Raw genomic sequence first — 22,714 nt, 5'->3', positions numbered from 1 at the left:
GGCTCTCTCTGTTTCTGTTCCTGCTACTGCACCATTCCCCAGTGGGTGACAATGTTTGTCTCTGTCTTGCTGCCTCAATAGTGCCCTGGCTGGGCAGTGTGTCAGCCCTTGTAGGTGGATTCTGTTGGTATTGTGTGTTTCACTGTGTGTGTGTGTGTGTGTGTGTGTGTGCATGCGTGCGTGCGTGTGTGTGTTTCACTGTGTGTGTTTCACTGTGTGTGTTTCACTGTGTGTGTGTGTTTCACTGTGTGTGTGAGTGTGTGTGTGTGAGTGTGTGTGTGTAGAGGAAGCTGGGGAAGGGGTGGCTTCTTTTGTGTTGAGGATACCATCTTGCAGTTTGTCCTTGCATTTGGGGAAAGCCTCAGAGAGCTCTAGAGGTAAGGCAAAGTCCAGATTACCTTCTCAGACACCCAGAGACAGAACTGAATACTTAGATGCCCCTGGTCAGAGAGCAGACTCCACAGGGGTTCTGGCTGGTCTAACCTGGTGTGGTGGAGGCAGAGGCTGTTAGGGCCATGGACCAGGTCTTTCTTCCTCAGTATAGCCTCAGGATCCTGTCTAGTTTTGACAGTGTCCAGCTGGTTATAGCTTGGGAAAGAGAGTGGGAAGCAAGGGTCTGGGAGAAAGGACCTCCCTAGAGAGAGGTCTCCCTAGATCCAGGAGGGGGCTTCGTGAGGCTGGAGAGGGATCACCATAGCTCTTCTTCACTCAGGCGAGTACCCCAGCCCTGCCTCCATGATTCTCTCATTTGTCCCTTTCCTGGCCTTGTAGCAACAACTCCTGACTCCTCCTCACCTGCTTCCTGAAGTTCACAAGCCTTTCCAGACTTTACCTCACAGTGCAGGTCGCAGGTCGCAGGTCGCAGGTCGCAGGTCGCAGGTCGCAGGTCGCAGGTCGCAGGTCGCAGGTCAGGATCCCAGCTCGCTCTTTCCCCAGGGCCCCTTCCTTACCCACAGAACTGTCAGGCAGCTTTCTTGGAGGCTTCTGACCTGGGCTTCCAGTTCTCACTCACGCTTCCTTCCTGCTTCAGCACAAGTTCCAGGGAGGAGGATTACCCACCATTCCATGGCAGCTCCTGACAGTAGAAGCCCTGGGGAGGCATCCCGCCCTCTGCTCTCTCTCTCTCTCTCTCTCTCTCTCTCTCTCTCTCTCTCTCTCTCTCTCTCTCTCTCTCCCCCTCAGGCAAGCCCGTCTTATCGTCCTTGGTGGCTGAGGACCTGTGCTGTTGTTGCGTTTGAGACGCATACAGTAAGCGCCACAGTGGATTTGCAAGGGCTTTGCTGAATAGTTTCTTCCGCACGCGTTTGCTTGGTGTCCTGGGAAACGCAGCTGCAATTATTTCCTTTGTTCTGCAAGACTGCTCCGCTGAGTTGGGTCTAGGCTGCTGTGGAGGGAGCTGGCCACAGGTTCAGTGCTGAAACAGGCCATTAGCGTTGTGTGGGGTGTTGCGAGGAGGGAACTTAAAGCCAAGGCCATTAACCAGAGGTGAAGATTGGCACCTCCCAAGCGTCCAGTGAGGAGGCTTGATTTATGAGCCTCATCCAACTCTCTCTGAGGCTTCTTGGGCACAAACTGATGCTGAAGGTCCCATCTTAGGTAAGAATAGGGGAAGGAGGGAGCAGGCTATCCCTTGGGAACCCTTTCCCCCTCCCCTTAAAAAAGTGACAGGTACCACGTACTCTCTCGTCAGGCCACAGTGTGTTCTTGGATGTGGGATCTGGAAGACACTGGTCAATGCCAGGAAGAATCCTTTGGATTCTTGCTCTTTGGAGAACAGAGGAAGAACTGTGGTCTTTTCTGGCAACTGCTGATAGTCTTGCCCTAGGACAGGGTCAGGACTCAACGGTTCTGCTGACTGGCACTGGCACTGCAGGTCTAAGGTCCTGGGATAATCTGTTTGCCCGCAACAAGGAGCAGGGCAATAACTTTATTGTTTTGCACAGCCACAGAGTTGTTCTTCACGTGTGTTTTATGTGCAGTATGCAAGTCAAGAATAGGATGTAGAGAGTGAATGCCTTCGGAGTGTGTACTATCTTAGCGAAAAAGAGCAGGCACTGAGAGAGTCCCCCATTAGGGTTGGACAGTCCTTCCACCATGGGAGCTTTGGCAATACTGGCCACAGGCAGCAGGGGGCGATGTTGTTGTATACCCAAAAGAAGAATTACTAGGGAGATTGGGGAGTTTACAGGGCATTTAACTTCTGACCTGCTCAGTAGCGTGGGTTGGTTTTTCTTTGGTTGCTGTTTCTTGCTTTCTGGGTCTTTAGCTCCTCTTCTCCAAAGGAGATAAAATCCTCAAGCCCAAGGGAAGAGTCACCCAACTGATACATAGACATGGGGCTGTCCTAGGAGGGCCACCCTCCATGCAGCAGGTGCTCCAAAGCCTGTTGCACTACATTTGTTAAGCAGGTCTTTTCCAGACCGTGTGTTCAGTATGTCTCCTTGTAATAGGGCCAGGGCCTGAGGAGAGCAGGGGTGAGAGACCTGGGAGCAGGTCTTCTGAGCTCCCTCTCCGTCACCATCAAGGTGACAGACAGGGCACCCTGAGAGTCTCCTAACTGAAGCACAGTGCACCAGGGCGGGTCCCTGCTCTAGCAGCTGTGTTCCTGCACTGCTACCATTAGATGATTCCTTCGTATCTCTGGGATCAGCTGCTTTCTTTAGGAAGAGTGAGAATTCTGAGGTCACCTGCTGTAGAAGACCCCGTGGTGCATAGGACCAATCTGCAAAATGGAGTTGTAGAAACAGCTTGGTGAACCCAGATGGAGCTCCATAGCATCTGTCCTATCTTTTACTACCTGCCTGTCAGAAAAAGAAAGAAAGAAAGAAAGAGAGAGAGAAAGAAAGAAAGAAAGAAAGAAAGAAAGAAAGAAAGAGAGAAAGAAAGAAAGAAAGTGCTCAGCCTTTCTATGCCTCTCAAGAGTGCACACTGACTTCTAGAGTGGGCAAGCATGCCCACATGGCTTTAGGGGTTTTGTGACTGACTCTGGGTGCCTGGTCCTGATGCGGAAGGCATGACTGTTAGAACTTCCTCTTTTGAGGCCAGGGGTGCTCCTACCTCTCCTATTGGCCCTCCTTCCACTTTGAGAGCTTCTGATAGAGATGACTTGTAACTGTCTAGAGTCATCCAGGTAGAGCAGTGCGGCTAGTGTGGAGGGTATTGGCAGTGTGTCAGGGGCAAAGTCACAGAGAAACAGGTCCTGTTGACTGATGTGGCTTGGGAGAGAAACCATGATGCTTCCGATGCGAGAGCAAGCAAGATACAGCATCCGGGTAAAGGGAAGACTTCAAGGCCATTCCAGGAGGTAGGGAGTTTCAGTTGACCTGGGTGACCAGGGATCTGTATTCACAGCTGCCTGTCAGGGCCTGTGGGAGACAGGCTCAGGCTTTCTAGGGTGCTGTAGTCCTGGAAGACTCCTATCTGAAAGGAGGGAGGGTACCCACTCTAAGCCCAAGGCTTTCACCCTGCTAGGTAGCCAAGGGGTCTCTGGAGAGGTGAAGGACACAGCTCCTGGGAGCTATGTGGGTGAGCATTCTCTTCTGCCTTGCCAGCCCCTCCCCCAGCCAGTCAATCTGCAGGTGGCTGTCAGCCAAGGGCAGGTAGGCAGCGTCCTTGGGGCTGCGTGATTTATCCCTGCAGTCCAGGACGCTGTGTTGCAGCATGCTGGCTGTTTGGCTGCCACAGGATGGTTTTCCTGACTGTGCCCAGGTCTTTGCTGGTGTCCTCCACCTGGTCCCTCAGGACCTCTCTGTTCTTCATGGGGTTTGAAGGCAGGAACCCATAGAATATGGCCTCATCGTTAAGAAACAAGGCTGGCCTCTCCTTGGGTGGACTGCATAAAAGGGGTGGGGGTTGGGCATGAACTTGAGACATCAGACTTCATTGAGCTACTCACTTGGCCGTGTCTAAGGAGGAAATAAGAATGTCAGCCCCTCTGAGTTACTATTAGGCTGGAGTAAGATGAAGTAAGAGCTAGCTGGCTACCATTACGAGCTATTCTCATCAGGGCAGTGATGGTGTGTGCAGGCAGAGGAAGGAAAGCAAGAGAGAAAGCTTGCCCTAGGGTCAGAGGCTAAGGCGATAAGGCTGCAAAAAGCCTGGGTCCAGACAGTGCTCTGGACAGAGACTGTGGCAGTGTCAGGTCATTGTCACAATGGATTTTGATGTGGGGTTAGGATGGGAGTTTGCTCCTCTAGGTCAGGACTATACTGGGACTGTTTAATGGCTCTGAATGCAGTCCGGGGCCAGACTTTTGCTCAGTCACCTTGTGTTTCTGATAACTACATACCTTCTGTGAGACAGACAGACACTCGGAAAGACACACAGTCACATTTAGACACACACAGAAACACACAAACATATACACACAGAGACACACACAGTACGGAGGAACTTGCAGCAGGAGGGTCTCTTTGACATGTGGCTTTCCATAATTTCTGAATAGTTTACAGTCTAATTCCCTTGCTAAACAAATTACACCTTTTAAGGTAACGATCAGATGGTCCCGATAGTGCCTGTGTGCATGGATATTTGTAAGACTTGGACACACTGGAGGGACCAAGCCACAGTCATTTGTGACAGCCAGTAATCAAGACAGAAGCAATTACTTAGCCCAGCAGGTCTCCCAGGGGACCAGCAGCCATATATCAGGTGGTGATGAGCCCAGGATTATCTGACCACCCAGAGCCCTTGAGTTCAGCTGTGCCCTGGGTCCATCCTCTGGAGCCCAGCCTCCCGACATCTGTGGAAATCACATCTCAGGATCTCCTGTCATGGGGGACTCTTTGGAACCAAACAGTTACAAATCAGCTCGGGGGGCAGATGGCACCGGGCTCCAAACACGAGGTCCCCAAGCACAGTGGATCTGGGTGACACGGGAGTGGCAGCTGTGGGCAGCATTAAGGCCAGCTGCAGTTCAGGCAAGCCTTTTTAATTCTCTCCTTCACTCTCATCCCCGTCCATTTGGGTGGCAAGTCACCGCGGTTCACCTCAAAGCCTCTTGTCATTCCTGCCACTCTGTCCCACAGGTTCCTGACAGACGCTTCTGCATTACCAATGCTATCAGACAGCCTCTATCAACCCATTCATCCCTTCCTGCCAGGTTCCTCTCTGATCAACTGACTCCCACTGCCTCCTGGTCCCACAGTCTGGCGTCCATTCACCCTCGGCTGAGTCTCTAGCCAAGGTCACTCCTTGGTTGTCAGAGTCAGTGTCTGATTGTGACTCTGTTCCCAGAGAACTTTCTATATCCCTAGAATCCCACTTTGAGAGGCAGAAACAGAAGAGGGTTGGATTCTGTGGTCAGTGGTAGCAATGAGCAGAGCAAAAACCAAACCAAACCAAAAAAAAAAAAAAAAAAAAAACCCCTAAGGGACTGGGTGGCACTCTTCTCCAAGTTCCCTTTACACTGTGCTTGGGACTCAGAGCTCATCCAGCAATCTCTAGCTGCAGGGGGCAAGCTCGAACTGTAAGATTTCCTGTGTGCAGATGCATGGGGCAAGAGCATGGTCCCTGGCCAAGATCAAATATCTAAGGTGAATCTTCTTCGCAGGCTGAGCCAGCCCCTTAGAAGCTGACTAACCCAGAGTAAAGGGGCTCTCTTAGGCTTAAAGGGTTACCATGGACTGAATAGCAGACTGCTCCAAGTTTATTGTCATCTATGAAACTGGAATAACAATGCCAACTACCTACAAGGCTGTTTGTTGAATGTTTTAATGAGGTTCTCCAAATGACATGCTTGGTGCATTACAGAATTGCAGGGGCCTGGGCAGCACCCCACAGGCCAGACACTGGCCCTGACAACACCAGTGTGACCTTGGCCAGAGATTCAGCAGTGGATGAAGGGGAGCCAGATTGTGGGGCCAGGAATGCTGAGCTTGGAAGTTTCACGAGGCGATGAGTGAGGTGGCCAGGGAAGGGCTTGGCAGGAAGGGACATGTGGGCTAGAGGAGGTGCAAGGGGAAGGATGGCTTTCTGAAAGCTTTGGGGGTGCAGGTCCTCTGTGCCCCATGACTTCTCAGGAGAGGGAGTGTGTGGTCTGTGTATTCGTTACTTTTCTCACTGCTGTGGTAGAAGACCCGAGAAGAGCAACCGAGGAAGAAAGGGTTTGCTTTGACTCTAAGAGTCCATCACGGCAGCACAAGCGTGGTGGTAGGAGCGTGAGGCAAGATGGTTTACACTGTGTCCGCACTCAGGAAGCCGAGAGGACTCAGCATTGGTACTCAGCTCACTTTCTTTATGTTATTCAGTCCGGAATGCCAGTCGATGGAAGGGTGTGGCCCGCATGCACGGTGGGGACTCCCTGCTTAATTAAACCTTCCTAAAAACATCCTCTTAGGGATGTCCAGAGTCTACTTACGTGATGATTCTAAATCCGGTCAAGCTGACAATGGAGGTTAAGTGTTAGGCACTCCTAACTCTTTCTCACTGGCTGAGCTGTGTGGTCTTGGGCATGTCCTTGCCTGTCTTTGGGTTCCAGTTTCCTTCTACACGAGCTGAGGAGGCTGGATTAGGTAATGACGTCTTCTCAAGTAACACTCATCGCAGAATAACAATATTTCCATACTCTTTAAAGTAATTTACAGTATTACATTAATAGCCCAAATAATTGTCAGGCGTGGTAACACATGCCTTTAATTCCAGCATTTGGGAGGCAGAGGCAGGTGGATCTCTGTGATTTCAAGGCCAGCCTGGTCTACAGATTGAGCTCCAGGTCAGCCAGGGCTACATAGAGAGACCCTGTCTCAGAAAAACTAAACAATAATAGTAACAACAACAACAACAACAACAACAATAATAACCCAAATACAAAGCAGATCATGGTCTAAGGAGATGGCTCTGTGGGTCAAGAGGATGGTTTGCAAGCGTGAGAACCCATGTAAAGCCAGATTTAGTAGCATGTACCATAATCCTAGCACAACTGTTATAAGGTGGGAAGATGGCCATCTCTGGCCAGGTATCCTGGCATATGCAGCCATAGAACAGAGTCTCTATCTCACAGAAGGTAGAAGGCAAGGGCTAACATTGGAGACTGCTCTCTGACCTCCACACACATGCTACAGCATCTGCACCCCACCCCAAACATGCACACACATATACATACTACACAAACACTGAATACACACATTCAAAGCTAAGATCACAGTGGTGGCAATCCTGGCACCATGGACATGTGACCGTGTACGTCGCATGCTGTCAGCAGGGGCCAGCTATGTCCCCATCCCAAAGACTCTCATGTACTCTGAATGTGATCCCCTTTTCTGTGTGGAGCAGGCTGGCCATAGCTGGGCAGAGCTTTATATGCCCATGACATGGCTGTGGCCTTACAGTGGGCGGTGATATATGTCGGAAATATTGGTACATACAGTAACAGTAAATATCAGCGACTCACCTGTCAAGTGCGGTGATAGATAAAAGAAATACATGTAGGAAGGTGTCAGCCGAGAAAAAAATATACAGCCAGCTGTAAATCACCGCCACGCAATTAAAGCATAACATCAAGTTAGGCAGTATTTTGTTTCCTTGGGAGGGTGGACGGCGCATCGTGGGGTGGTAGCTCCTGCACACAGGAGGCTGAACTGGCCTGGTGCCCACTGCCTGCCTCCCAGTGGCCAAGCGTGAGGGAGGAGCCCTGGGGAAGGGTTCTAGGATCCAATCCCATCACCATGGCTCTCAGCTTTGAGCTGGTGGCGCCTTATCCATCTCTAATCTGTAACTTGCTTTTGTGTGGGTGTTCTAGGAAGGGGACACATTTCTAGGGATAGAATGTTGGACTCAGGGAGCAGATGAGAGCTGGCCACTGGACTTAGCAATGTGAGGCCATACATTACCTGACAGGGGCAGACTTGATTGTCCAGGTAGCACACTGAGTGGCTGAATTCAAGAGAAGCCTGGCCCAGGGATACTGAAGTCATCGATTTTAGACCTCCTCTGAGGTGTTTGCTAAAGGAAGTAGAGAGCTATATAGAAGGTGGGATGGGGTGTGGAGTTTGCTCTAAAGGGTCGTAGAGAAAGGGGTGGTAGGTGACCATTGTAGGATCAAGTATCAGAAGAGAGTCATTTGTCGTGTGTACTCAAGGAAAGGGTCAAGGAGACAGAGAGAATGATGCCCAAGGCAGAGGGGACAGATGGTTGGGTAATATAATCAGACACCTGTGTCTGAGGGAAGGGTTGGCTGTGAACAGAAGTAGCTCAGGCCAGCTGTAGGAAGCCAGGAAAGTCTCCTGCTACCACAGTGGGTGGGAGAGTGGGTTGGGATAACACATGGTAGATCTCTTTCTAGGGCTGCTCTTTGGGAAATCATGACTGAGCCTATGTTGATGTCCGGGGTCCTCTTGGGGTGTGTATTATTATTTCTAGGACGCTTACTCAGTGAGGTGGTGTACTTTTCCTCAACTCTGCTTTCCTTCAAGACTCCTCTGCTTTTGGGGAGAGGGGGGTGAAGGTAGAGAGAAACCAGGAAAGCCAAGGGGTGTGAGGGAAGGATCAATCAGATGGATGTGGAGTCTCTGCTGGTCAGAGATAAAACTGAGGCCACAGGGCTGGAGTGTGAGAAGCAGAGGCAGGGACGGTGACAGCACAGTGTCCTGGAGTCAGTGCTAGAGGGCACTCTGAAGAGTGGGCAGGGGGATGTCATCCCACACTGGGATGACTGGGGACAAGGTCTTGGGTAGACTATCCGAATGAGCAGCTGAGGACAGGTGAAGGCTCTGACCTCTTGGGAGAGATCAAGTATCAAAATGGGCACACAGGAGGCCTGTGTGACGAAGCCACTAGAGGTACTGGCAGGCACGATGTGGAGCCGGGCGCTAGAGTCACCAAGGATTGAGTACGGGTGCTGGGGTGACAGTGAAGGCCATGGGGAAGACAAGAGGGTGACGAAGTGAGGGCCTGGTTATGGGGAGTGATGCCTTGTGTAGTCACAGGGTCTGCCATGCGTAGGAGCTTGGGGAATGGGGACACTTACTGCTGTTTTGGTGACCGCAAAACCATTGTGTGGATCTGGTCACGTGACAGCTCTCAAAATCACCGAAGGGTGGGACGTCTGTAGGGTAGGACTTCCGTGTTCTAGAAGTTCTGTGTCTGCAGGGCCTATTCACGGTTGTCTTTCCATAGGATCCAGACAGTGAATGTATCCTTGCACTGGTGAATGCCCCAGCCCAGCAGGATCAGAAGGGTTGTCAGAGATAGGAGCTCAGACCAGGGGGGACAAGGACAGAAGGACTGGCCCTTCCTGGGGTCAGAGGTAGCACTGAGAGATGGCTCTGATGTCTTTGGCACTTCCTTAGCCCTTGAGCTGGGTGGTGGGTGCACATACTGTTGAGTGACGGCTACTACAATGGTCCCTGCTTTATGGGACTGGGGACCCTGTGGCTCAGGTGCTTCTAGGGACATGTGAGGGACATGAGGTCCTGTGTTCAAGACTGATTTTAGTCAGGGGGACTGTGCCAGCTTTCTGCTGCTGAGACGAATCCCTGTGAGAAGCAACTCAAGAGAGGAAAGATAGGCTTTGGTTCCCCATGGCCGGTGTTTCCATCTCATTTTATGGTGGAGAAGGCAGGGAGGAGCAGCTAGCCTTGGGTTGATGAGGGAGAAGAGAAGAGAGATGGAGCAATCGCCTGTGTGCCAGCCTTCCTCCTTTTATTGCACCCAGGATCCCCAATCTATGGGGTGGTGCTATCTACACTGAGGCAGGTCTTCTGCCATTTAGTTAGCTCTCTCTGGAAAACACCCTCACAGACGCAGGCAGAGTGGCACCAGATCTGTGTTGTCACCGTTTGATGCTGGCTGTGTGCCCCCTGTGTTGCTTAGGAGGCGTTGAGTTCAGATCCTTGTGTTTTCATTTGCTGCTGGCAAGCTGGAGGAGCATGGCGCCTCTCTCTGCCCCAGCTCCTCATCTGTTACAAGGCGGTACAGTACCCGGTTTTCAGCTGGGACACTCTGGGGACATCTGTGGGATGGCTGGTGACAATGGCAGCAGTTGTCCTTGTTTTGGTAAACTTCAGAAAAGCTTTCAGCGGGAGACGTTGTTTTGCTCTTAGGAACCATTCTTCCCTGGCTAATCAGGTACATCATTCATTCATTCTGCAGATCTTGTTGCTTCCCTACTGTGTGCTAGGTGAGGATAGGAAGAGGGGCTGATGGGAGGCGAGCCTGATCGGCAAGTCCTTCCTTGCATCCATTTTTCTCTTTGTAGCACTATTTAACCCTAGTGTCTTGGGAATGCGAGATATTCCCTTTCCCAAGTCCCAGACCCCAGACCCTGTCATGCATTTCTATGCTTGGATAAGCTCTAGCTGCTATCCCATGAGCCTTAGCGAGGCTCAGTTGGCAGGGATGGCCTTCTGAGAGTGAGCCAGGGTGCAGGATTTGTGGAGTAGGCAGTGCCTACACAGGAAATACTCAGTGATAGCGCCGAGGCAGGCGCTGCCTGGGAAACCTCCCAGAAGCCATGTTCTGTAGCTACCGTCCACCTCTTCCCTCACTCCAGCGTCCTTAAATCCAGTCAGACTATTGTAGGGACGATTGGCTCTCTGTATAACAGCCATGCTCTGAATTTTAGTTTATTGTGGGCCCGGTACTTTTTATTTCAGTGTGTGTATTTATCTGTGAACATGTCCAAGGAGGTGAGGGAGCTATGAGCTTCCTGAAGCTGGGGCTCTTGGCAGTTGTGAGCTGCCTGGTGGGTGCTGGGAATCAAACTCGGGTCTAATGCAAGAACAATATGTGCTCTTCTCCACTGAGCCATGTCTCCAGCCTAGGCCTGGGATTTTCTAACATGGCAGTGTGTTGAATTATTGCTGGTCACATGACCACGGCTTCTTCATCTGTGACTATTCCTGGCCTGATATTGGACACTAGAGTCCATTGTCTTTGTCACATACAACCTGCCCCACCCCACTTATTCTGGGACCACTGGCTGTGGCTGGAGTGCTTCTTGGGACTGGGGCCAGCCAGGGGAGCACCAGGTCCAAGGCGGTGCACAAGGTACCCCTGGCAAGGATCCTGTTGGCCATGGTTTGGGAGAAAAAGGTATCGAGGGCAGCTTCCACTTCCCACTGGTATAAATCCCACAATCAGAAAAATTGCTTCAATGGCTGAAAAGCGCTAGGCGAGTCCATTTGTTTTTCATTTTCCTTGAGCACTTGGACCCGTGCGCATGAATCACTGTCGGGATGAGATTAAATTTATCCCCGGTTATCTTTCACATCTCTATTGCTCTGGTGTCAGTTGGCTTCTGACGACTGACAGCCCTGCCGCTTCTTAGAGGCCAGCAGAAGTGGCTTTCTTGCGAGAGAGGCTGCTGCAGGGAGTCTGCTCTGCTCTGGTGTCTCCCCTCAGCCCTCTCCTCCTCAGGAGGATTGGTTTGGGAGAGATCTTCCCTGGAGAGAGGCTTCTGCCCATCCCCCCCCCCCCCCCCCGGCATCTTCAGCAGCAGGTGTGGATGGGCATCCCCATTTCTTCTGGAGTGTCTTGGAAGGGTTGTGGTGAGCATGTCACAGGCATTGTTCACTGGCGAGGGTGGATGGCAAAAGTGTAGAACTGTTGAGAACATTTTCTAGTGACATGAATACAGGCTTGTGTCTGCCTCCTGTCCCACCGTCCCACACAGAAGGACGGACACACGGCCGCTTGCACACGTAGGACAGAGCTGTCCTGCCTTTTGGGTTTAAACCAGGAGCAGCCGCAGCTTTGCTGCCTGTGGAGGAAGACTGGACTCTGTCCCTGTTCCGGGCACTTGGGGCCGGTGCAGACCTGACACTGTGCTCTGTACGCTCGTGGTTAGCCCTCTGTGAACGGCCTCTGATTATTATTATTATTATTATTATTATTATTATTATTATTATTATTATTATTATTTAATTCAGCATCCCTCTGAATGTCTGATAAAAGCCCAGGCTCCTCTGAGGCAGGATTCTGACCAATTTGGGGGAGCTCATAAGGCCCCAGACTCCTGCTCTGTGAGGCTAGCTTTCTCTAGAGGCACATGTCCACCCCTCATCCCCAGCCCTTTTTTCGTACAGCTTCAGAAAAGCAGCCACACCGCAGGCTGTTGGGGAATTACTCTTGATGAGGAAACCTCAGCTCCTCTCCAGGACACCATGTTGGGGGAGGGCTGTGGAAGCCACAGCTGTCCATGCCTGTTGCAGGCCTGTGCAGCCCCCTCAGCAGGTATCACTGCTGCGTAAGAGACCCATCATTCTACATTAATCTGGGATTCATCATGATAGCCATGACCATAATTAATTTATTTGGTATTAATGTGGATGAAATATGTACTGTCCTTTCAGGGGAAATCAGGCTGCCTATAAGCATTAGTTAAGAGGACCATTAAAATCAAACCTTCCCCAGATCCATTAGGCAAAGTCTCTCATCCTGAGGAAGATAAAGTTCTGCTGTGTGAAGTGTCATGAATAATTAGGTTGATTGCTGTTTTAAACTCTGCCCCAGCTTCCCGGCCCCTCCTGCCTCCCTCCCTCCCTCCCTCTTCTCCCTCTTTCCTCCCAGACCGGGGAAGAATTACCTGTGGTCAACACCCCCTTTGCTGCCTTGACTCTAGCAAATCTCGCTGGCTTCTGTAGCCACTGCTGTATGGCTCTGTGTGTGTCCATCTGGGATGCGGAGAGGGACTTCAAAGATCTCACTGGATGCTGCTTCCAATGCAACATCCTTCCTTTCCCTTGCTGGCCCTGGTAAAAAGTGGATGGCATCCTCTTGCCTTCCTGCCAATCTGGAAAGTGTTCGAACAGAGAGCTGCTGTCAGCAGGCTTTTCCTAAGTGAGATCTGCAGATTCCTTTCTGGAGCATATTCTAAGGGTTTGACAGTGTAGCTTCCTGGGCCTACCTAGGACCATGACATCGCAGAGCTGCGTGGAAAGAATTGTGCTTTTTTTCTGTGTGCTCAATGTGTGTGTGTGTGTGTGTGTGTGTGTGTGTGTGTGTGTGTGTGTCGGGGGGGCGGTGTTGAGCATTCAGAAGGAATGGGTGAGGAAGGACCGCCCAGCCTCGCCCTGCTGAGAGTGTGTGGACACACGCATGTGCTGTCCCTCAGCCAGCCACACAGGGCTCCCCTTATGGGAAACCTTGCAGAAGGCTATGTATGCTAGACTGAGTGTCCTGCAGCATACGGGGTGTGGGGGAGGGTCCCTAACAGGCTGGTCTTTTAGGAAAAGAAACACCACAGAAAGCAGATGAAGGGTGACTTCCTGCTTTGGCGGGCACTTAGAAACCCCTCCACTGCCTCCATCCACTGAGGGTGTCCCTGAGGACTCTGGCTCTGACCCCTCCTCCCCACCCCTGGGTGTTTGCTATAACAGCACCCAGGACACAAAGCAATGAAGCTATCAGGAGGCCCAGAGTACCCGTAATCTTTGGTGTTCCACGGACACCGGAGTGGTGGCGGGGGAGGGTTGACGAGACCCCAACCCCAACCTCCCTGTTCTTACTTCTTCTACTGCTGCCCTGACAGACGCTTTGGCACAAAATGCACAGCCTGCCAGCAGGGCATCCCCCCGACCCAGGTGGTCCGCAAGGCGCAGGACTTTGTCTACCACCTGCACTGCTTTGCCTGCATCATCTGCAGCCGGCAGCTGGCCACGGGGGACGAGTTCTACCTCATGGAGGATGGGCGGCTAGTGTGCAAGGAAGACTACGAGACGGCCAAGCAAAATGGTAAGCAGAGCTGGCCCTGTTCCCGCTCCTCCAGCGCCTTGCAGGCTCTGTGCTGTGCACTGAGGTGCCTGCCTCTCTTCATCCCTCTTGTCCAGCCCTCGGGACACTGAGGATGCTCGGTCTCGTCCAAGAATTGTCACCAGAGCTCCACTCAGTTCTGAGCAATCGCCAAGCCCTCAGACCTTGCTGCCTTTGTGAAGCATTGACAGAGCTGTAGTTACTGAGAGCTGCTAAGGTTCTTATGAAGTCCTGAGCTCGGTGGTCTCCTTGCCTGGAGCATAGCTGGTGGGCTGAGGGGCGGCTGGGAGCTTGCTGATGGGGGTGTGTGGGGAGTATATTTGGGGTACATACCTCCCTCGTCATCTCATCCCTCACAGGATGCAGCCAGCAGGACTTGCGGGGTTGGCTTGTTTTCAGGTGTCTCCTTCTCCTCAGACTGCGGCTCAGGGGAGCTGACTCTTGAGTGCCTGAAGCCCTGAAGCTTGAGCGAGTGTGTCAGTCAGTCAGACAGATAGAAGGTCTGTCAGTCGGTCAGTTGGTTTGTCAGTCAGTCAGTCAGTCAGTCAGTCAGTCAGGGAAGTCACTGGGAGGAGCCATGTTTAGGGAGACTCAACACTATGATGGCCTCTACCTCACCTCAAGGCCACAGCCCACACTGCAGTGGAAACTCGAAGCTCAGTCTAGGTTTCCCAGACACCCCTGGGAACCTGGCCTCAGCTGGGCAGCCTGAGAAGCTGCTGTGCTTGTCCTCTTTGTCATAGCCTCAGAGAGCAGAGGCCTTCACTGTCTGAACAGGGCTCAGACCCATGCATTTCCCCGTACTCCCCCCAGGAAGGTCAGTCTTGATTCTCACTTTCCTGAAAGTTCCTGACTCTCGGCTTCTCCATAACAGCTCTGCCAGGATTATGTCCTGCATCTTACTCCAGAATTGAACCAAACCCAATCTAGGCTTCTTAAGCCATGACTCCCAGAATCTCAGGGTCCTTTGCCCTTGACTACATTTTTTATCAACTCAGGTATGTCTGTGGAAGGCAGCTCTGTTGATGGTCTGGGTGTGATGGAAGCAATCCACCTACCCACCCACCAACCAACCAATTCCATTATTTTTTTCTAGCTCTTTTCTGGGCTCAGTTACCCACGTTGTCTGGGTCTGATTAATACATGGAGAAGTTAGATTTTTGTGGTGGGGAGCAGGCTGAGGTAATTCTTCAGGGCCCTGTGGTGAGTCAGCGGGGCCAACCTTGGTTTTGGCAGGATGAGACAGGAGCCTCGTCTCTCTTGGGGACTCCTAGCTCTGGCCTCTCCTGGTGGACTGAAGACATTGGTCTTCTTCCTCCAGGACCAGAGACCTCTGTAGATCCCACCCAAACCTCTGCCCTGATGTGCTCATTCACTCTGGTTCAGTGGTTCTGAACCTTCCCAATGCTATGACCTTCTAATACAGTTCCTCATGTTGTGGTGACCCCCCCAACCATGAAATTATTTTTGTTGCTACTTTGGAACTGTAATTTTACTACTGTAAAATGATTCATACTATACATATCTGCATTTTTCAGTTGTCTTAGGTGACCCCCGAAAGGGTTGAAACCCATAGGTTTCTCTAGTTCCTTAAAGGTCCGAGATGCTGCTTTGTAATCCCCCAGGATGTCACAGAGGGTGTCAACACAGAGCTAGCAAGATGACCTCTATCAGACCTTCACAGAAGCAATGCCTCTCCTGGGCCTGTCCTGGCTTGCATTGTGAAAGACCTCATGTTGACCTTGTGTTTTCTCAGCCCACAACTTCCTGGTGCTGTGGGTGATCCCAGTGAGGAGGGAGACTGTCAGCAGTGTCACAGGGGAGGCAAGATGGCATCACAAACATTGTCACCTTATGGAAGGAGTTTGTCCCACTGCAGCCTTTTGTAGGACACTGCAGTAGGGCAACAGTATCATGTCCTGCATCTTAATCCAGAATTCGGCCAAACCCAATCTAGGCTTCTTAAACCACGACTCCCAGAATCTCGGGGTCCTTTGCCCTTGACTAGTATTCCTGGGGAAGAAGACCAATGGCCTTGGAGAGGCCAGAGCTAGGAGTCTCCAAGAGAGAGGAGGCTCCTCTCCCATCCTGCCACAAGCCAAAGCCAAGGTGGCCCCGATGGCTCACCACAGGGCCCGAGAGTTGCCTCAGCCTGCTCCCCACCACAGAAAGCCTACTGGTCTTGGCACCCAAGTCTGGGTGGGCAGCTTATAGGCTTGGAGCGCCTCTGACAAGTTGTGTAACTGGCTAAGTCTCAGCCTTGCCACACTGGGGTGTCTCCTGGGGCTAACTAGGAAGTGGCCTACAAAGGGGGATACAAAATAAGAGTGAGGGCCTAGCAGAAAGAAATGTAGACAGGAAGTGAAGTACGCTAATGACTAAAAGCAGCCGGAGGTCTGGGTTCTTGTTTCCCAGGTGTCCCTTGCCTCCAGCTGTCACACAGGCTAGGGCCCTCCCTCCCTCCCTCGTGTGCAGGGACCTTGACATGGTAGGGGATGTTTGTCTGTTTTTAGTTGTCATTCCTTCTGTTTTTCTAACCTTCTTCCGGGCTCATAACTCCCTCCCTTGAGCTAAACAAAAGGTCTCCTATTAGCGATTTGCATCGTAGTGGGAATGGCTTTGTTCATTCACTTCATCGCCTTCAATATTTACATTTTCAATATAACGACCCTGCATTTTATGCCAGGGACAAGTTTTAGGAGACATTGCATAATTCAAAGTGAACATATGTTAAGGCTAATCTTCCATGGGAATTAATGCTGTACGTGTGTGTTGCAGGGGTGTACTCTGCAGCCACACCGATCCATAACCAAGCTGTATTTTGCTTTAATGCTACTTTTTATTTTCCCAGCATTATCTTCAGTACCTTGCTGAATGCTCTCTCCTAAATTAACAGTCCAGGGTGTCGTGGTCTTGCTTGGCCTTCTTCATCGTGTTTTTATCACATTTAACTTCCGCACCAAAGTTATTGATTTTTGGGTACATTTTTCAGCACGAGCACTGCCACCACCACTTAATGAATACTTGGATGACATTGTTATAGGATATAAAAAAAGATTTTAAATTATAATAACAGCGAATGTTAAAATAACAGCATAATAGTTCCCATAATCGCATGAAGAAAGTCCTGTGGATGTGGGCAGGGCTGCTGTACCAACCAGCCCCTACCATGGGGAAGGGCACGGACACGGGCTACGAGGAAATGGGTTCTAATTCACTTGGCCAACCTGCTCTGAAACTAAGTGACTCTCAGGAATTGGGTCCCCTCCCCTGCCACAAGTATACACACATATACCCTGCCACACCACACACATACACCCTATCATGCACACACACATACTCCAATGCATACACACACCCTGACATACAAACACACACACCCTGACCATCCTGACACACACACACACATACACACACACACACAGATACACACCTCATACTGTTTCTTTTGAGGAAGGGATTCTCTTGTGTTGGCTAGGCTGGCCTCAAACTCTTGAGCTCTGGGACCATAGGCTTATACTATTTTTTTTTTTTCTGTTTCATGATTTGGAAGTTTTTTCTTGAAGGCCATCTGCATATTTTGAAAGCACATCACCTCATTTATATAATTTAGACTTGCATCATCAAACAGTGTTCTGATGTGAGCTCTATAAACCTGGTGGGAAGGGCTGAGCGGTGAGCTGACTCCCAGAATCTCCTAGAACCAGGGACTGCATGCATGTAAGTTTCTTAGCAAACCTGTACACAGTAGGTACTTAATATATCTTGGCCATTATTGTTCCTAAACAAGAGCTTTTTAAATGGAAAGGGAGAGGGGAATAGGTAGAAAGAAAGGCAAGGTCACATGTGAGGGCCCAGAGAACTGGGGGGGGGCACTTTTTTTCTTGCTGATTCTATTTTTAGCTTTCCCCCAGGCATGCTGGGCAAAGGCAAGTCTAAGGGCTGGCAGACAGACAAACTACACCTCCTTGTGAATCACTGAACTCAGGATGTCACTGTGTCCAAATGTAAGGACCCAGCTTTAACAAGAACTTGAGGCTGACTACTGGAAACCCACTAAAGACTTTTGCTGACCAGTGTGTTGCCCTAAGCTAGTCCTTAACTAGTCCTTAACTAGTCCTTAACGGGTGCTTTTCAGAAAATCTGACTGTGACCCACAGCTTGAACCACATTCGACTTTTGAACTAAGTGTCTGTCTACGCTGTGAAAGTTAGGCATATTTCATGGAGCAGTGTGTGTTTTATTCAATTTGTCCTGTGAGTTCTGAGCGCTAAGCTGACTTCATGACTCCAGGCATGGGGATTAGTATACATGAAGTGGAGGCTGTCCTCAGCTGTGAGGCCAGCTAGGCTGGCAGAGTCAACAAGGCCTCGATGGACCCGCGGAGCAGGAGGCTCTGAAGAAGTGAGGGCGTGGCTCCTTCTTTTGACAGCCTGAGAGGGTGTCTGAGCAGAGTATTCCCCAGGACAGTGTCCCTGTGTGGGGTGTACTCCCCCACGACACTGCCTATTCTTCCACCGAGGTTGTGTGGAGGAAGGAAGTGGGGCAGAGGATGCTCGGGCTACTTCCGCTCAGCTGATCGCATTAAGATGGTTTTCACTACAGATGACTCGGAGGCTGGGGCTAAGCGACCACGGACCACCATCACAGCAAAGCAGCTAGAGACACTAAAGAATGCATACAAGAACTCCCCAAAGCCCGCCCGGCACGTGAGAGAGCAGCTCTCCTCCGAGACAGGCCTGGACATGAGAGTGGTACAGGTGAGCCTGCGCTGCTTTGACCCAATGATCCAGGTCTGTGTCTCCCGCCTGAGGGACACTTGGGACACGAGTGACACCTGGTGAGCGGTGGCATTAGTGTATAAGGGAGCTGAGTTCTGGGCTGTGAGGCTCAGGTGAGGAGACAGTGGGCACCCGGCCCTTGGTTCTGGCACACTACCAAAGCTTTGGCCCATTTTCAGCCACCTGCCTCGAGGGTCCAGGGGCTTTGAGGACCTCCTGAGTGTTATTCTTGTGGGCCTGGGGTCCTTAGGTAACCCTTGAATGTTTCCCCTTTGCTTTGTGGCAGGTTTGGTTTCAGAACAGAAGGGCCAAGGAGAAAAGGCTGAAGAAGGACGCAGGGCGCCATCGCTGGGGTCAATTCTACAAGAGTGTCAAAAGGAGCCGGGGAGGAAGCAAGCAGGAGAAGGAGAGCTCAGCAGAGGACTGTGGGGTTAGTGACAGTGAGCTGAGCTTCCGAGGTGAGCAGGGCTGGAGGGGTGAGGCCGAGGCCCTAAGGGAGACCCTGGGGGACACAAATCCTGACCAGCAGGAGGGATCTTTCTGATGATAACCTCTTGGGCACAGGATTTTCCTAGGCTTTCAGTAAAGGGTGGGAAGGGTGTTAGTGGCCCTTCCAGAAGGGGTGGGGAGTAGAGCAAGAGAACCTCTGTTGCTGAGAGATGAAAGCCGTGCCAGGGGACCCGCCTAGCCCCGGCCTGGCCCAGAGGCCCCTCCCACTTTCCTGCTGCACGAGCTGCCCTCTGCAGCCCACACAGTTGTGAGCAGATGGCCCTGTCAGACTTTGGCCCAGCCCTCCTGCACCTCTCCCTTTGCAGGGATACCGAGCCCCTCCCACGGGCCCCTAGAGTAAGCCGGTCCTCCAATCCTGGTTGCAGGAGGACAAGCTCAACAGGCCTTTTCCTGGGAAATCAATAATGTGAGTGCATGATGGGGAACTGGCTGAGACCCCCCTCCCCCCACCACTCACTCCATCTGCCCTCTGCACACAAGCTTTGCAGCATGCGCTACGTTCAAATCTGTGCATCAGCGAAATTGCAAATTATCGCATGAGTGGGTCCTCAGGTTGTTTACAAATAACCACGAGTGTTCTTGGTCACTGAGCCCTCAAATACAGATTTATTTATTTATTTATTTATTCATTCATTCATTTATTTTAGGTAGGGAGGCCAGAGTCCTGAACCAAGGATCAGGTTGTTTACAAATAACCATGAGTGTTCTTGGTCACTGAGCCCTCAAATACAGATTTATTCATTCATTCATTCATTCATTCATTTTAGGTAGGGAGGCCAGAGTCCTGAACCAAGGATCAGAAACCGGATTTCTAGTGTAGCTCTGTCAAAGCCATTCGTTTCTCCTGTGCCTCAGTCTTTACCTGGGGGAATCTTTACCCATCTCACAGAGCTGTCGTGGGCATCTGTGGACACAACCAGCTGTGGATGTGCTTGTGGAAAGATAAGCACCCCTCTGTACATGACGATAAATGGGTGGCATGGCTGTTCCCACCGTAGCCTAGCGTAGGGATGGCAGGTACCAGGCGAAGGGCCAACTCAGTCACTGTCTTACAGTGGAGGAGTCTAGCCTCCACCTTCCTGCTTCCTTGGAATGACACATGGTCCCTCTTTTGTAATGTTTGTGAGTGGACTGTGGGGATGAGAGAGACAGAGGGTTGAAGTCTTGTCACAGTGTGCCAGGCCAGGTAGACATGAGAAAGGAGACAGGAGTTAAGTTGATTACCATAAGCTCAAAGCTGTGAAATCTCTGACCACAGCCCAAGGGTCCGCTGAGCCCAGGCTCTTAGCACACAGGGTTTAGGACCCAAGGAGGGCCAAGGGGATTTGTGCCATCCCTAGGCCTTTTGCCAAGATTGGGAAAACAGGTTAATCCCATCTGAGCTGCTCCAGTCCCTACCTGGAGCACAGCGGAGCACTAACTCTCATTTCTCTCAGGTGTGGGCGGGCCTCTGGGTATACATGTTCTCTCTGGGTAATACACAATCTTGTAATTCTTAAGACTCCACCTGTTCGCCTCTATTGGAGAAAGAAATTCTTTCAGCAAATTCCATTAGATCCCCTTAATGAAATTCTTCAAGAAACCAGAAGGTCCATTTACCTTAATCCAGTCATTCTTTATCCTCAGTAAGTAGGTTATTGGATATGGAAAGGAACTGAGTTCTTTGATATTGAACTCCATTTTTCGGGTGGATCAGGATTTAACGTACAGGCCTGAGAGTGGCTCCCAGCCCCCTTTATCAAATAGGTCTGTTTCTCAACCAGGCCAGACAAGCACTTGGCTTGGTTTGAAAGCCTTCAGGGGTAAACAGGACCAGCATAGTTTCCATTTGTGAGAGAATGTGGCCCACGAAACCCTGGCAGGCATCCATACTCCTCAGGGTAGCCAGGGAATCTCAGAGCTCCTCTAGACCAACAAGCTCACCGGCCGTGGCGCCTGGGGATTTAGGTGCAGGCATTTCTTGTTCTCCCTTTGGTCTGGGTTGGCCTTCAGATATCAGGCTGACATGTGGGTGTCTGACCTGCTGCCTGTGGCCATCCCTCCTGGTCGTTGTATTGCTGGTTGTAAAGAGCAGGGACCACAGAGTCCTGGGCACTGACAATAAATCTCCATTCTTTTGTCCACAGAAGATCAAATACTCTCAGAGCTTGGCCACACCAATAGGATTTATGGCAACGTGGGGGACGTTACAGGCGGACAGTTAATGAATGGGAGTTTCTCCATGGATGGGACAGGACAATCCTATCAGGACTTGAGGGATGGGAGCCCCTATGGAATCCCCCAGTCTCCGTCCTCCATATCGTCCCTCCCATCCCATGCTCCTTTGCTCAATGGGCTGGATTACACCGTGGACAGTAATCTGGGCGTCCTTGCGCATGCAGGGCAGGGAGTCAGCCAGACACTGAGAGCCATGGCTGGGGGACCCACCTCTGACCTCTCGACAGGAAGCAGTGTAGGATACCCTGATTTCCCGACTAGTCCAGCCTCTTGGCTCGATGAGATGGACCATCCTCCTTTTTAGACTTTCCTTGCTGCCCTCCTTGTCCTCCTGGCATGAGAGAATGTCTTCAAGGATCAAAAGTACGCCAATGTGAATTTCCATTATTTTCAATGGAAGTCCTCCGCCGGTTCCCAGGAGGCAGAGACCACACTAGGATACTGCTTTCTTGGGAAGAGACAGGAGAGCAGCCTCATCTGTTCCACAGCACAGGGGTGGACAGCCTAGAACTCTAAGGATGCTGGCTTGTTGGCTCCCTCCCCTCCCACCCTGCTTAGAGGCTTTGGCTGCTCAGTGCTTGGACAGCACAAGGTGACCGTGACGGGCCACCTTGGCCTTTGAGAACTCTGCTCCAGCTGGTGCATCTCACACTTGGCCTCCCAAATCACCCCTCTCACCAGAACCAGGATTCCTGTGGGGGAGGCACCATGGCGCCCCCCCATCCCGAGAATAATAAAATAGTGTCTGGACCACCTTGATTACACACTAATTTTCAAAATAAAATCACTTATTAAAGGCTAGTAAAAATACCGATGCCCACAGTTTGATATTAAAACCAAACCAAAACCAAAACCAAAACAAAAACCAGACCCCATTCCGTTCTGTTTGCTGCTGTGAAAATGGTGACCCTTCCCCTACCTGCAAGTGCAGCCCAGAGTCAGTCTGGGTTAAAAAAAAAAAAAAATCCCGTCTGTATTGTTGAACCCCTGATGGCAAGAAATGGCTTCCACTGCAAGTGACTCTGAGAAGAGAGCCAGTGACTCTGGATCTTCCCACAGGGTCTGATGGTCCCCCTTGGCGCAGAGTGCCTTTTAATTTGCTTACATCATTTGCTCCCCAAGACAGGCTGAGGGCTACAAAGTGATCAAAGCTAACCCACGCGGAGACCAGAGTGACCATCAGTGAAAGTATTCGTAGATACGTTCGGATTCCCAACGCTTGGTCTGTTTAGCCACACTAGCGGATGTTAGTCTTCCCCGACCTCTTGGTATCGTGACAGGGCAGAAAGAAACCAGGAGCATCCTTGGTACTCAGAGAGTTGGCTTTGATGAGTTTGCAAGGATGTTCTCCCTTAAAACAGTAGCTTCCTCTCCTGGACTAGCGGATTCTGTTTTTCTTGCTTCCAGGGACCAGCCTTTTTTTTTTTTTTTTTTTTTTTTTTTTTTTTTTTTATTATATGTAAGTACACTGTAGCTGTCTTCGAGCTCTCTGGTTGGACTCCTGCCATGCTGCAGGC

At 51.0% G+C, this 22,714-nt stretch overlaps 1 protein-coding gene across 1 annotated transcript in view; it reads left to right on the top strand.

Moving 5' to 3' along the window:
* The window catches only part of Lhx4 (LIM homeobox 4), a 40,489-nt gene extending 18,456 nt beyond the window's left edge, over positions 1-22,033 (top strand). The window contains exons 3-6 of the mRNA XM_021198644.2: positions 13,469-13,671; positions 18,295-18,449; positions 18,757-18,928; positions 21,107-22,033. Coding sequence (XP_021054303.1) covers positions 13,469-13,671; positions 18,295-18,449; positions 18,757-18,928; positions 21,107-21,501 — 925 coding nt within the window. The 3' untranslated portion in view covers positions 21,502-22,033. The remainder of the gene's footprint in view (positions 1-13,468; positions 13,672-18,294; positions 18,450-18,756; positions 18,929-21,106) is intronic.
* Positions 22,034-22,714: the final 681 nt, after the last annotated feature.

This window comes from Mus pahari, chromosome 5, assembly GCF_900095145.1.
Source record: "Mus pahari chromosome 5, PAHARI_EIJ_v1.1, whole genome shotgun sequence".
Taxonomy (NCBI): Eukaryota; Metazoa; Chordata; class Mammalia; order Rodentia; family Muridae; genus Mus; species Mus pahari.
This window is presented reverse-complemented; position numbering and strand designations above follow the sequence as displayed.